Source organism: Callorhinus ursinus, unplaced genomic scaffold (assembly GCF_003265705.2).
Source record: "Callorhinus ursinus isolate GAN/ISIS: 27379988/994484 unplaced genomic scaffold, GSC_fseal_2.0 scaffold35, whole genome shotgun sequence".
Classification (NCBI taxonomy): Eukaryota; Metazoa; Chordata; class Mammalia; order Carnivora; family Otariidae; genus Callorhinus; species Callorhinus ursinus.
In genome coordinates, this window is record NW_027397097.1 from 7,924,095 (window position 1) to 7,940,100 (window position 16,006).

The 16,006-nt window shown below is 44.8% G+C and overlaps 1 protein-coding gene and 1 non-coding gene across 3 annotated transcripts in view; one reads left to right on the top strand and one right to left on the bottom strand.

Moving 5' to 3' along the window:
- The window catches only part of TENM4 (teneurin transmembrane protein 4), a 714,583-nt gene that overhangs the window by 173,615 nt on the left and 524,962 nt on the right, over positions 1-16,006 (bottom strand). For both annotated transcript variants that reach the window (XM_073879780.1, XM_073879779.1), the window contains 2 exons: positions 9,051-9,265; positions 7,211-7,421 (listed from right to left, as the gene is read on the bottom strand). In XM_073879780.1, the coding sequence (XP_073735881.1) occupies positions 7,211-7,421; positions 9,051-9,265 (426 nt within the window). The remainder of the gene's footprint in view (positions 1-7,210; positions 7,422-9,050; positions 9,266-16,006) is intronic.
- Positions 14,837-14,944, top strand: LOC112806380 (U6 spliceosomal RNA). The gene has a single exon (XR_003203847.1). It is a non-coding gene; the product is annotated as a U6 spliceosomal RNA (small nuclear RNA).

Sequence of the window (16,006 nt, forward strand, 5' to 3'; positions counted from 1 at the left end):
GCATGACTATTTTTTATATACCATGGACACTGATGCCTGCTCAGGTCATGGTGTGGAAAAGGTAATTGGTAAATACTGGTTGAACGAGAAAATGAACATAGTGTCTAGGTCTGCCTATAAGCCCTCTGGACTTGCTCATCCTGTCCATCCCCTTTGAAGCATCATGCAAGGGGCTTCAAGAGTGATAAAAAAAGTCCTTGGTTCCTTGGTGCTGTAAAGAGACTGAACAAAGACTTTTCCCTCCTCATCAGCGACCTGGGTGGCCTCTCCTTATTCTCAGCCTCACATACTAGCTCCTGAGAACCTCAAGGTCAAGTACCGTGTCTGCCTCCTGGCTGCAGCTAAAATGCCCAGCCTAGGGGCTGGCACATAGTAAGGGGCTCTCAGTTGGCACTTGCTAAACCAAACAGATCAGTGAAGATGATGACAGACACTGAAGACCTTGGTCTCCCCTTTCTCTCAGAGAACCCTAATTTTGATTAGCGTGTTGATGTGGTGAGCTACAAATATTCCCTTCCTCAGCCTCCTTCACAGCTCTGAGTGTCGAAGTGATGCAGCTGTGCCAAAGAAACGTAAGCTGGAGGTTTTAGGGAAAATGGAGCTTCCCTGCTTCCTTTCTCTTTCTTCTTTCCTGGGCCTGATATGCAGATGAATCATGGCACTGCAGCAGCCAGGCTGGGACCACAAGGGGGCAAGCATGAAAAGAGCAGCCAGAGCTGAGGACGGCAGGGCTCGAGCAGTGGAAAGAGCCAGGTCCCCGATTCCACCACTGGGTGCTGTCCTGGCCCCAGATGGACACCCTAGCCTGGGAGCATGCATGAGAACGCCAAAGCCCCACTGACAGGCCATCCTAGCAGGGATGTTGTTATGTGCACACGGAACACATTTCTAACCATTTTCACAGAGACCGAGCTTTACTGCTTGGTACCTACTGTGTCCTTGAGCTATCTTTTCTTCTTTCCTGCCCTTGAGGTCTCAGGTCCCAGAGAATTCAGAAGGTTTAGCAGTCCAAGGCAGATCCGGGGGGGGGGGCGGGGGGGACGGAGGGGGGCGGTGGGGAACCCTGCCCTCCCTCCCGTCTTCGGTGAGCAGGGTCAGCTGCCTGTGGGGCTAGTCCCCGGTCTGCAGATGTAGCCCTCTGATGCTCTGAGCTGTCTGCCATGAAAATGGATTTCTGCCACAGTCTGTCCCCAACATGCTGGCTCGAGCGCTCCCTCGGCCTCCGGTTTCATTCCACTTATACCAGACTGCTCTGAATAAATCACTGCTATCAGGGAGAGGTGAATTCACAGGGCACTTTTCCAAAGATGGGTTTCCAGCGAAAATTTCACAAAGTGCTGCCAATGTCATTTACAAGAAGGTTAGTTGATTACTGAGAGACCTCGATACTTCACCGCTGTATTATATCTTATAATTCAGAGGAAGGGAATATGGGGAATGGTGGGGGCAGAGCTTATTAAAAACTGAAATCATTCTGCAATCACTTTTCTTAGTCTTTTCTTTGAACTAGTGCAGGTTTTTACACAAGGTAGAATTCTAGGATGCTGGGGCTTTTTCTCTCTAGCTGCTTGCAAAGGAACTCAGAGGCTAATAATGAACAGCAGTCTTGTGTGATCAGAGCAAAGGAAGTAGGGAAATGGTACTGTCTGGGGGGTCTCTGGAAGATTATCAAGGACCCAGTTTTGACTACCCATGGAAGAGAGATAGAAACTCATGTGAAAGCCTCTATTCACATCTAGAGAGAAAGAGGAATGGGGTGTAGGCACAGCAAATAAGAACCCCACCAGGGGCCTTGACCCAGACCTTCTGTGCTTTGCGGCTCCCCTTTTCCCTCCCTTCTTTTTCTCATGAAATCACAAAGCTCAATCAATTAATGAGCTCTTGTTCTGGACCCCATAAGATAAACCCTCTGGCTCTAATCATTTTATTCCCTTGCTCAAAAACCTGCAGTGGTGGGGCACCTGGGTGGCTCAGTCGTTGGGCATCTGCCTTTGGCTCAGGTCATGATCCCAGGGTCCTGGGGTTGAGCCCCACATCAGGCTCCCTGCTCGATGGGAGGCCTGCTTCTCCCTCTCCGCCTCCCTCTGCTTGTGTTCCCTCTCTCGTTGTCTCGCTCTCTGTCAAATAAGTAAATAAAATCTTAAAAAAAAAAAACCAAAAAACAAAACCTGCAGTGGCACCTAATATCTGCAGAATTGAACTCTGCCTTAGGGAGGCATGCAAGCTTGTCCCTGACAACTCCATCCACCCTCCCAGGGCATCCTGCGTTCTGGTCAAACAGAACTTCTGGCTATTTATAGCCAGCGTTCAGTTTTTGCATACCTCCCTTTTGCTCATGCTGTTCCTACTACCTGGAATGAACTCATCAATTGCACACCTCCCCCCCTGCCAAATGTTACTTCATCCAGAGCCCCTCCCTGACCCGTCTAGCTGGACACGCCCTTGCCTTCCTCCAACCCCTGTGGCACTTTGACCAGTGACTCCACAAGTGACCTTTTTTTCTCCTTCCCCTGGATTGGAGACACTTCCTGTGTCCATGCTTCATCAGACCACGAGCTACTTTTGCCAGAAACCATGTCCTACCATCTCTGTATCTCCAACTGGGGAAAAGGCAGGGATGCACTATTTGCTGGAGAAAGGAAGGAAGAAGGGAACGGGGGAGAGAGGGACAAAATCTGCTTCTAGTCCCTGGACATGGGTCCATTTACAGCAGCCACCTGCCTGGGCATGAACAAAAGGATTCTTCTCTTTAATTCGTACTGATGTCCTAGACCAGGAAGACCAGGGCATGTTTCTCTTAAAAACGGCTGGGTCTATGTTTTCTAACAATGATTCTCATTTCTTTTCTCTGTGTCTCTAAATCCACTGTGGGGCATCTCTGTTATTTTCCAGCTTGGCTCACCACGGCCACAACGTCAGCTTGATCTGTCCCTTTATGCTTCGGCATCAACCAAAACTAAAAGATAAGATGCTCTCTGGACACCCAAAACATTGCAACATGGACTTGTCAGGTCTGGGGGTTGCAAGCAATGCATATGAAGATATTTTTATTTTTAAAGTTTTGGATGCTGTGAGTTTTTTTTTTTTTTTTTTTTTCCCTCCTATGGTCTTTTTAATGATTTTGCAAGGAAACTTCCTGGGCTAATGTAAGATGCTTAGTTATATTGGAAGCAAGTTAATAAAAGGGAAATTAAATTCCATATACTACAAATGGAAATAAAATATTTAATAATGTCATAGCAAATAGTAAGCTACTGTGGGGCAGAGTGGGGAGAGCATAGGATTCGGAGAGCAAGTTGCCATCCTAGCCCCGCCCGCACTAATAACTACGCGACTTTGGGCAAGCCAGTTAAACTCTCCAAGCCTCAATTTCTTCAACTGTAAAGTTGAGATCAACATACGTAGTGTCTAAGGTTCTTGTGAGGATTAAATCACACGCAGCAAAGAGCCAAGCGTGGTCCCTAACACACAGTAGGCACGCTCTATGTGTTGAATGAAAAAATAGGTGGGAAGGAGAAGTGTCATACTCCAAGCAGAAACCTGATCCTGGGAAGAAGGCAGATTGCTAAAGAAGGGAGAGCCCAAGCTTTGGAGTCAGTCAGATATAAATCCAAGCCCCAGCTTTTCTCTTGCTATCCCTGAACCTTAATTTCCTCCTCTGCAATAGGGGGTGATTGTAAAAATAAGAATAATCACCTCACTATCTAGAGGCTTAAAGAATATATTTAATGCCCTTTGTAAACTGCACCACTGAATTATATTTTAGCTACTGGTATATACCCACCTACGTCATTCAATACTTGGGGTCAGCAAGGCTACCCACACCCAGGGGAGCCAGGACCAGAAATAACATTACCTTCAAATTCTGGATCTCCACATGGGAGGGAAAAACTGTTCTTTCTGAAAGCAGCTGCCCTGTTTTATTCTAAAACTTGCTCAGTTTCAGTGGTGTGCGTGTGTGTGTCTGTAAATGTAAATGTATCCAGTTCAGAGGGAGCTCAGTCAACATCAGGTTTCTGTGTGTACGTATTTATGTATACAGTTATTAAAGTGCTTTTAGATTTTTTTCAAGGCAGAAGATAAACTCATTTAATTTAAAATCATCAGCTGGATTGCATTAAATGGAGGGAAAAGCACAAATGTACACAATAGAGCCATTTGTTAAATTAAATGCAATTATTTCTCCTGCTACTTAATTACAAACAGACATAAAAACTCTGGATTCTGACATCTCAGATCTTCTTAAATTCTAGATCTGCATTTCAACATGTAACGAAAGGGGAGGTCATATTCCACTCTGTGTGTTAAGCAAACCTGAGAGTCACAGTTGTATATTGGGACCATAATGAGTTCACTAAAACAAGACCCAAACTTTTAATTAACCTGCCAAGACAAATTACAACTCACAGCTCACAGGTAACAATCACAGACAGCTGAGACTCAGTGCCACGGACCCTTGGGGAGAGAGGGATTAATAGCAACATTAGGATCGTCTGTTTTTGTATTAAAGAAAAAAAAAGTATTCATTAAACAATCACTGTAGCTTGAAGGAAGACAGATAAGTCCAAAAGGCAGCAAGAGAAAGGTGGAAGGAGAAGGAAGGTGGAAGAGAATAGTAGCAACTTCCATTGACCGGGTGCTTACAGGGCTAAAGCCCGTGTGAGGCATTTTGGATCTGCTCTAATCTTCACAGCGGGGATTGCAGAGTACTATTATCTCATTTTCCATATAAGAAAAAGGAGGCTCAGAGAGGTGACCTGACTGTGGTCACAGAGCTAACGTGGGGCGCTTAGGGGAGGAAGGAAGAGAAAGCAGTGCTCATGAGGCATTTGTTCTCACAGCTCAGCTGACAGACCACTGGAATCAGGATTATCTGGGCTCTACCTAAGGCTTAGCGGGTCATAATTCCTGGGGAAAGGGTCCAGGAATCTGAATTTTAAGCCGGCTTCCTGGGTCACGCTTTGCACAACAGTGTTTGAGACCATTCCTAAGATACCATAAACCCCTGCTACTCAAGATGTGGTCCCCAGATGAGCAGCACTGGTTAGAAGTGTAGAACCTAAGAATCCACCTACGGAAGCAGGATCTATATTTTAACAAAACACCAAGCCGTTCATAAAATTCTGAGACGCACAGGATAGCCTATCTGCTCTAAAAAATATTACAGGGTTAAGGGAGGTGAAGGCAGACTTCATCATCAAACTAAGAACAGGAGAACCAGAGGGAAAAGCAAGACCATCGCCTTAATTATGGCAAAACAGGTTAGCAAGCTCTGACAAGCCAAGAGTTGGCAAAGGTACCTTAACTCTACCTACATTTTACTTCTCTGAGAGGCACATCCTAATTAAAAGTAGCTTTCTTTGGGGATTTATATTAATATCCTTTCACATTTATGCTCAGTTATTAAAAATAAAGAATTCTGATTGTAAGAGAACTAGGTTCTGATCAAGCATGACTGTGAGCTGTGCCTAAGTGAAGTCAGGCTGTGGGACTGTGAAGCTCTACCTCAGGTACTGCTAATGACTCGATAATCCTTGTTGCTAAAACGAAGCCACCATGCCCAGAAGGAGAAAAGGAACAGGGTCTGGAGCCTGGCAAACCCCACAGAGTGACAGCCTCACTGATGGTAAGGACCCCAACTGGCTCTCCAGTGATGGGATGGGGCTGTGTGCATAGCCTCCAGCTCACCAGCCCGCTGCAGCAGGGGGCTGAGCAGACGGAGTGCCATGCTCTGGCTCACAGCCTTATCCGCTGAGTCACCCGTCGGGGCCTGGGCTGGGTGTCGGGGGGCGGGGGGCAGAGAAAATTATGTTGAAGTTCTCAGCCTCTAGGCCCTCAGAGACCAGCAGCTAGGGCAGACACTTCCAAATCACAGATGCACAAAGCGCCATCTCTTCCCTGGGAGCTGATGTAGCCAGACGGCCTCCACTGCCCTCACTTTGCCAGGAGGGGAGACCACGGAGCCTGCAGGGACAGCAGAAGGGTACAAACCATGCCCACATTTAATGGGATAGGTAGTCTCTGCCTCGACACTAATGGCAAAATTGCAAATGAGAGGAGAAGGGCCTGAACATGATGATGGCTGTTTAGAAGGAGAAGCCAGGGTTTTGTGGGAGTTTTAGGGACCAAGGACCAGATTCAGAGGTTTTTATTCAATTCCTGTTTTCCATGTCACAGAGACTCCCAGCCAAGGACTGAGACAGGGTTTTGAGGTGAACCCTATACCACATAAAGCTTTTCATTAAGCAGAAACCCTGTGTCCAAGCATTCTGGCTGGTGGAGTTTTATTTTCTGTAAGTTTTATTTTCCTGCAGGGGATTTTGTCTTCAGGCTATGTCATAATGCTTCCAGTATAAACTGAGAATAAATGTTCTCTGACCTGAACCACTGAGACCACTATGTCCTATGGCTATCTAAGGAGGAGACGAATTCTATGGGATGTGCGGGTAAAGAAGAGAAATTCCAGGCTCACCAGACACCAGCAGGCTTGTGGGGTGGCCCAGGGGCTCACTTTGAACGGAGAGCTGTGGCCCTCTTTCATGACGAGGGACAGAGAAGGTGTTAAGCCCGATTCCAAACATCAGAGATCGCTCTCTGTCAGAGACCAAGATGTCTCTGTTCTCAACAGAACCCCAGCTTGACTGATCACATTGTTCATCCGGCCTTCGCTCATGCCATTCTCATTCTCTCTCCGAGCCTTCATCTTCTTTTCTCAACTGCCAGGGATTGTTAGCTCCAAAGGCAAAACAAACTAACAAAAAGCCACACACATCTCAAAAACAGAAATCCAAATCACAGATCAATGAGTTGAGCCAAGGAAGCTATAAAGACAAATGCAGGTGAGAGAGAGAAATGACAAGAAGAGATGTTGCCTGTGGCTGGTCAGACAGGGTTCCTGTCTTGTTGGCAATTCTACCCCTTGGTTTCAGTGTAGCAGCTGGTCCACAGTTAACACAAGAAAGGCAGTGGGCAACAGCCCAGAATGGCCTGCCGGCCCCTCCTGTCATTCCTCCCTTCCCTCATGTCCCTAATCCCCACTCCCATCCCCGTCCAGCAAGCCAGTCAGGATGGACTCATGCCGGACTCCAGGTGGCATCTACAGCTGTGGGCAAGACATATTCCCTTGTTGGCTCCAATCCTCAGAATCCCCCACGTCCTTCCACCCAAGGAGATGAGATCCCACAGGCCCCAGGGGCTGGAGGCTCCTTACCAACGGCAGTGGTGAGAAAAGAAACCACTTCAGACTCCTTTCCGTCATTGTAAAAAGCCAGGTGCCAGATTCCTGAATCCAAATACTGGATGAAGCCGGTCTCATGACTAGATGGGGGGACGACTCCCCGAGATTGGCGCTGAGGTCCCTCCAGGCTCCGTGCCTCCTGGGTCAGGAGCCTTCTTCCATCCAGCAGCTCTACAAAGTCAAACTGAAGTACAAAGAGCGCCTAATTAGCAGTGTGTCTGCTTCACCACAACGCTAGATTCCTTCTTCACACTTCTCCTGGGGCACACACGAGAAACCCAACCTGAGAGCAGGCACAAAGGCTAAAGCCACATGAAGGTTAATCAACCGACTTTGACTCCTCCCCAGACCCCTGTTTTACATGGTAATAGTCTCCAGATTATGCTGAGTGCAGCATAATTGGCGAATTTTTCTTTAGTCTCATTTTTCTTTAATTTGGTGTCTATGTGGGCAGTCTTCATCTGGCTGAGTCTGCACCAAGACGAATATGCTTTTCCAACGGTGCGCATGTTGTGATCAGAAACCCGGCCATTTAATGACTTCACCCCAACTCTGTGCAAGGGATGGTGGGGATCCCAGGGCTCAAGGACTGGGACTGGAGCACTGGATGTGCCTCAAATGTCAGTCAAGTACAAATGAAAATTTGATTTCTATCTATCTTCCTGTTATCAATGATCCTTTGTAAATGTTCCAGTTTCAGGGAGCAGTCTTAGGGGAACTAAACTGGACTAGCTCAAAATTCTATCAATAATTACATGCTGTGTCAGATACACTGCTGGCTGACCCGAGCCTGCTAGTGTGAGACTCGAGGGTTAAGTCAGTCATGCGGTGTTAACAACAGGTAGGTGGTTAAGTCCTACTGGTCTACCAGCAAGCAAACTGAGCAATTATCTGTCTCCTAGCTATCTATCCACCTATCCACTTACCTATCTTCTAAAAAAACCCAACGTATCTATTCTGTTTCATGTATAAATGAAGTCCAAAGAAGGCGATTAGGATTGCTGTTCTACAAAGGCATAAGAGGCCAAGGCTCTATTTTCCTGCGATTCTACCATCAGCAAATACATCTATGTAGCTTTCACCTAGAAATCTTCCATAACGATTGGGGCTACGCAGGCTGCACGTGGCCTGGAAATGTCTGATTTATGTTACTCCAGCCCCAGAGCTGGGAGGACCTCACCTTACCAAGTCTGTTCTTTAGCCATCACAACTCGTAACAGGTCAGTCATCCTGGATGAGTTGTCCGGTGTTTCTGGTGTGCGTGTGTCAGAGTAACCATGAACCGCCAAAGGACAGAGGGATGTAAGAGACTAGGGAAGTAGCATGTACTCTGAGCCAGATCCTACACTAGCTGCCTTATAAAATGTTCTTCTAGATTCTTCACAACAGCCCTGTAAAGTGGATATCGGTGTTGCCACTGGAGGGATTAGAAACTTGCTGAGTGGATGAGTACCAGGCCGGAGGCTTTTTAGCTGATAATGAGAGGATTCAAACTCAAGTCTGACTCTAAAGTGCCTGCTTTTCTCCTTAAGTTACATTTCTTGGATCATTTAACACAGGTGACTGGGTGATAGTAGACAGGCTATTGGAGTATTTCCTAAAATTCTTTCCTCTTAAAAAATTCCAGGGATAGAACCCTACTCATCAGAAAGGTAGGGTCTTAGAGAGGGCAAATAGAGGAATGGGCTATCAAATACATGAAATGCCCCTCAGGCACAAGGCTCCGGGTACAAGCATTAGGCTTCCTGACTTCAGGTTAAGGTGTGAGGCAGGAGCCCCCGGAGGTCAGCAGGGGATGTGGCGCTCTGATTACCTGTGTATGTGATGGAGGAAGGCCTTTTCTGCCATAAATGCCAACCAGAGCTGCCTTTCCCAGAGACACATTGAATTTCAGATGCACAGGATGGTCTATGAACACCTGAGATCTCCAGAAAGTGCCAGGAGGAATCTTCTGGGAAGCCCGTCTCCCCACGTCGATTTCTCCAGAGTCTATAAAACTGTCCTCTGGAAAGAAACTACTGGGCTTTCCTACCAAGACACAGGGAAGGGAAGACAAAGACAGCACAGTTAGCCACAAGTGACACGTGGGGTCAGAGCCCCTGAACTGCAGGACGATCCTGTGTCTCCTGTGCTTCTCTCTACGATGTTCCACTGCCAGCCCCCACCCCCACTCCCCAAGGAGGAGTAAGAACATCCAGAACTTTTTTTTCCCCCAGTAATGCTCAAATTGTTCTGCTAAAAATATGCATTCTTCCAAAGCAGTATGGGTCCTCCCCAAGGGCCATCTGTATACTGCATAATTCCACAGCTTGTTAAGATATATTCTGATCCCCAAAATGATCATTTGCGGTCACAGGAGAATAACTTGTGTGTGTGTGTGTGTGTGTGTGTGTGTGTGTGTGTGTGTGTGTGTGTAAAAGCATGTACGCTAAAATAGGAAGGATAGTGCGAACAAGGTGTTATTAAATTTCCAACTCAGAATGGTTCCCCTAGCTGTGGGAAGCATGATCTGAGTGGAAGAGGTATTTTACAAGTTTACATGTTTATGCATAATTGGAAACCAAATTCTGAGGCTAAGACATGTAGATGGGGATTTATGTTGGGAGCAGGAGTAGGGTTGGGGAAGATGAAAGAGGGGGTACTTCTGAAGGGAGGGAATACTTCTAAAAAAATGCTTCTGAGTCTGGGATGGAGGTCTTTGAATATCGTTTTTGTGCTAAAATGGGGGGGGTTGTAAAGTTTTGGGAATTTCTCAAGTTCAGGCACAAAGCCTATGACATACTTGGAAATTCAACCCAGGTCCCTGACCCTGCAGGTTGCGGGGAACAGAGTCAGAAATCTGGTCCCTTGCCCCTTTCTGTCACCAGTCAGGAGACTGACAGCTTTCTGGGGGCACCCGAAGTATCAGGAAAGAAGGCAGCTTATCAAACTTCCTCTATTTAGTAATTAAGCACACTCACATGTGAAAACTATAAACCCCACTTCCTGCCAGACATCAGCCTTCTGAGGAGTTGGGAGGGGACAGAAGGAGGTGACAGGGATGTTAGAAGACCTAAACCCTTAGGACATCGACAAGCCAAACTCAAGCCAGCAGACTACATCCTTATTTGTCATAAGGAATAAACCCCCTGGGTATCCTAGTTCCAAGATTTGGTGTTTTGTTAGAGATGTTCGAAGAGACACTTTAGAAAACAAGAATCCATTTGTAAAGAAAACACGTTTGTGGGAACTTTTTTATAAAAAGCATTTGGGGAATAAGAAATTAAAATGTCTTTTTCCCCTAGCTTTGTAAGATTCCTTACAAAGCACATTTGATGCTGAAATGGAGCTTGGCAGGGCATTGTTGTAGTCATAAAATATTTTACTGTTTTAAATAATAAAATTCAATTTAAATGTTAAACTTCTCCATATGTTATCATTCCTTTATAGACTCTAGGCAGAAACATCAGGTTTTTAGCTTCGAACTATTAAATGTTATTTTAATTAAAAATATGCCAACAAAAAAAGTTAAAATGCATGCTCTCAATAAAAGCGCCACTAGTATTCTGTCATTAGCATAGGAAAGAGCTTGCATTTGATTCCTTTATGGAAGGAATGTGCCCCAGACTTTTACCTTGAAAATGTAGACACACACAAACAACCACACTGTGGTTCAAAGTTCAAGACAGAAGCCAAATTCACAAAGCATTAGGATGGAAGAGAATTACTTTCACGTTCTTATCTGATTTGGGGCTCCTGATACCACAATTCTTTTGTATTCTAGGAAGAAAAGAGCATACCCTTTAGCTTCTAATTCTGCCAAGGATGCAGAACTATGAGTTTCCTCCTAGAAACTGCATAGTAATAGCCCGAGACTGCTAATTCCAAGGACTCATTTCCTTTGTGAGTAGGTGGGAGTCAGAGCCGATGGGATTTCAGAATTGTCTGCATTCAAATAATTCCTATGTCTGAGAACAAATAATGAATGCTTCCCTCACAGTTTGGCATGCTGTTGGGAGCACCCTGCCTGGTTCATTTTCCCCTCTAGTGAGCATGTTTTTAAGAGACAGCTATTCCCTCAGCTAAGTTCTGAGCCTCACAGGTCAGAGGCCAGCCCAGAGACTCTCTCCAGAGGTCTGCCGCCACAGAGGCACAAATAAGTTGGCTTTTACCCCAGGGAGTGGTAAAAAGGGAATATTCTTTTCTAGCATTCTAGTATTTCACCAACGTGGGCCCAAATGGTAGAAAATAATTATCGTTTGTATGTACACACAATCAAATAAAAATAGTAAATTCTGTTCTAGGGCACACCCCTCACCAGGACCTTGACTCTCTTGGCTGAGTCTGTGAGGGCCACTTGGGCTTCAGGTCAAAAGTGACCTTTGTGCCAAGTCACCTGAAGGGACCACAGCCCAGCCGAAAGGCGATATTTTTGAGGGAAAAGAGGATCCCCATCTAGGGATTTAACCTTTATCATTCCTCTACTCTGGTCCCCAGTGGTCCCCACACTGGACTGTACAGAGGGATGAGATGGGGACTTCGGAGGGGAAAGAGCTACAGCCCATGGAGCACCTCTGTCTGGTGGGAAAGAGACATGAGACTGACTGGTCTAGCAGTTGTTCAGAGTGAAGCCACACTCACCCCTTCCTGCCTTCCTCTTTCCGGATCCTACAACCTAAGACTCTTTGTTCTTAATTCTGAGCACCAAGCGGTGAGCACTAGGATAGAAACTTTCCCACTACACAGCAAGATCCACCAGTGGTAGAGGAATGAGAGATGGTAGAGGGAGGAGGGAGTTGGGGGAGAAAAGTCCTGTGTATAAAATTCTTTTTATCCCTACCTACGTTCTGGAAAATCATAATGTTGACAACAACAACAGCAATAAGAGCAGTAGTAGTAATAGTAATAAAGGTAGAAGTAGTAGCAGCTGTCATTTACTGCTCTGACCATATGCTGGGCCCCTTTATGTACACTGGTTCAGTTAGTTCTCACACTAATAAGATGTTATGTACTGAGGCTCAGAATACTTAAGAAACCATTCAGAGATAAAGCCATTTGGGGTTTCTCTTCATTTATTATGGCTTCTTAAAGCATCAAATTGATAAATGGTTAATTAAAACTCTTCAAAGATACTCTCAGTGGTGGTAGAGTGCACTGACCCTCTTTAAGACCAAGAGTCCAACTTAACTCACAGTCCCAGCAGGCTAACTAACCATCAAGGCGAGGCCAGGTAGATCCAAGGCCCACTGAGTGCCATGGGGCACAAAAAGTTGACAATTTTTATGAAGTAGGAACCCATAAACAGGACCCAGAGTTAAAGGGCAAGAGTTGGTGTCTCAAGTCATTTTTAAAAAGGATACTACACAATTAGTGGGGGCCCCCAGAGACATAACAAACAATACCAAGAGCTTAACTAAGAATGAAGAACCCCCAGGAGCATGATCAGGTTTCATAACGCAAGTTTTACTGGTAACAGTCCTGTTCTTTGTAAAGATAAACAGATTCAGCCTTCCTCTAGCAATGGCCGTACAAATATGCAATCCCGCCTATAAAAGTCAACAAACTACTGGAAATGATTGGATGGCTCAGCCAAACCAGGAAGACTTGGAAGAACTGAAATTCCATGCACTTCCCAGTCATAGTCCTCACTTTCCTGACCCGAGATCCATCTACACAGGTTTTGAATTCCTAATCAACTAACCTTCTCCCCCTCCCTCCACCTTTCTGGTTCTTTTCAATGCAGTAACTTGCACAAAGAATCCTTTAGTTTCCTTAGCAACTGCTGGAAATTTATTTGGTTATCAAAATAAGCTGTTCCATTTTGGAGAGCCCAGCTGAGCCGGCGTGCAGCAATTTACATGGTTTAAACTGATGGGCAATTTTGATTTCACTGCAGAAAGAAGAAAATGCTATCCCTAAGCCTACCAATTCAACCATCAGAAATGCTTGTTTATTCAATGCTTTCCCCCCTCTTTTCCATTAATGCATAACATAAGTTCTTGTGGCTTTACTTAAAAAAGCTGCCATATTTGGTTTCCATTCCGTGACACCCCGAAATGGTAACAGCAACTTTGAAAATACAGCGTAAATTGCAGTTTGATGTGACTCTTGACAGGATGAACATTTAAAATACTGGGCTCATCATAAATTTCATTTGTATAATTAAAGAATATATATCCTTTTAAAATATTCAAAAATGCCCCAATTATTTGCAGGGTCTTTGAAGGGAAAATACTACTTAGTCTGGATTTCTGAAATTCTAATAACTGACATGGAATGGCTTGGGATTTGAGTGGATGAGGAGAAAGAAGTACATTTGTTGAGGTGTTACCATTCTGGTTCTTACAGATGCAGAAACAAAGGCCAAAGAAGATGGAGTAATCAGCATGAGTTAACAGGGCCGGGATTCAAATCCTCGACAATCTGGCTCCAAGGCCCATTTATCTTCTTTCCATCATGTTACATTGCCTCTCCCATCTCTGTAAACCAGGGCTCTAATCTTAATTCTGGAATCAGCTCTCCTCTCTGATACCCGCAGAAGGGACAGGAAATATGTACTCACATCAGTGCTAAAGACTTTTGCCCTCGAGATATGTCTAAGGAAGCAGATTTTTAACATTACAATTAAAAACATAAACTGTGTAGACATTGGTTTGACCAGGGCAAAAGAAATTAAGAACCATGTGGTCTCACATAAACTGTAGGAAGCTTTGTCCTCTGTTTTTCCAGACTGATGTATTTTTTGTCATAGTAATTGCTTTTGATGCTGACCACTTTCCAGCACTGCACTGCATTTTAGGGGTTTGTAAACAGGATTTCCATTTGCATTAGTAATGACAGATAATCCCTTTAAGCAAAAACACTCCAATTAAAGTAAACCAATAAGCTGGTGCAATTTTATTTTGTCTCTTATCTGCACCTCCTGCTCCTTGGGTAAAACAAAACAAAACCTAAAAAAGCCACAAACTAATTTCATTAGAATGGGAGATTTCAGATAGATCCAACTCCTGTTTAGAGAATGTTTGACAGAGATCATGGAGGAAAGAAAATATATTTTGCTAAATGAGACCTTTTTCCAATGCCTTGAGGGTTAAACATATCTTAAATCTGCATTTGTACATGCTGATCTAAAGACTGTCCACATTTATAATATTCATGTATGGCATCTGACACTGTAAACTGACAAGGGAATCACAAGCCAACAGGCAGGACCATGGACAGGGCTGACCTGGAGAAAGATTCTGGAGAACCATCTGGTTAGTTTGATGATTCTATTACCAATTTCATATGTAGGACTTGCCCTGGAGATAATTTAGCTCAATAGCCTCCTTTTAGTGAGAAGGAAAATGAAGCTCAGAAAGTCTTTCAAGGGATTTGCTGAAGGCCAACTCAAGTGGCAGCAGCTGGACTTGAACTCAGGGCTCTTGACTCCTAACCCAGAGCTCTTCCCGTGGCCCCATCCATGCTCCTTCCATATTCTATTAAAGGGCAAAGAAAGTGTAAGTTATTCAGTGTTTCATGTCTTAAAATATTTGTAAAGGAGAAGACTGGAATTGCCCCTAGGAAAAGTAGGCAGAAGTTCTGGTTTGGCTCCATGGAAATGCTCCCATTCTTACTTTCCTTAAGGACCATAGGTCAAGAATTGGTTTTGCTGGAACAATACAGAGAATATTAGCATAGCCTCTGTGCAAGGATGACATGCAAATTCATGAAGCGTTCCATATTAGAAAACAAAAAAAGTAAGAGTTGATTTCGGCCTTCAGGATCATTCGGAGATTCTGAGTAGCTACTTCAACCAAGCATATGGTACCCTGTTAACCAAACTGATTCCTGGAAGGCAAATCCTTAAAAGGACAGGGAAGGTCAGAAGCTAAGACCCCAAAGTTAACTGAGATGAGAGGAAAGAAGATATAAGCAGTCAAGGCTGGAGGCAGATATGACCACTTTGCTGACAGATTAACACCGGAGAGATAAAGCAGGGCACAGCAGGTACAGGAGAGGGAGGCCCACACCTGCCCAGAATGACAATGAGACTGGCTCATTAGCTCAGTCATCTTCCCTATTACCATTTTTGTAAGTCTCTGCCACTCTAGGCTGATAGTGAAAGAATCTGTGTAAATGGCATGTTAGACCTTAAGAAATTCAAAACATGGGTCTACCAATGTCCCATTTAAGAACGCCAAACTCCAAATGTCACCACCACTTCCATCGTTGATGGAGAAATATTTGTGTCTTGTTGTACAATGGGATTTTTCATCTATATCTCCTTCAGTCTTGTAACCACTGGGTGAGTCAGGTAGGACCACTTTTGGGGACAGCAAGAGCTCTGGAGTCATCCACACCTGGGCTCCATTATTTACTGGCTATGTGGCTCTGGTCAAGTCAATTAATGTGACTCTGAGTTTTTGCATCTAAAATGGGTACAAATAATCATACTTACCTCACAGGATCTCTGTGAGGATTAAACGTGAAATGCTCTTGACAAAAAGCTTTGAACCAAACAAACTGTATAAACACTAATGATTATTGTTATTGCAGATGAGGAAACCGGTGGTCAGGAAAATTAAGTGACTTGCTTAAGGTCACATGGTTGGTAAATGCTAGAATACCTCAACTGGTGTTTCCATTACACCACAATGGTCCGAGGGTATTTCAATTACAACATACCATCTACCCACTTCACCACACCCCCGTCCTGGAGATGCCCGTTCACCCCCATGAGGTTGCTCCAGAAGGGCTCATCTTGATTCCACACAATCAAAGCCAGCCACCCCAGCAGTGTGAAAGCCC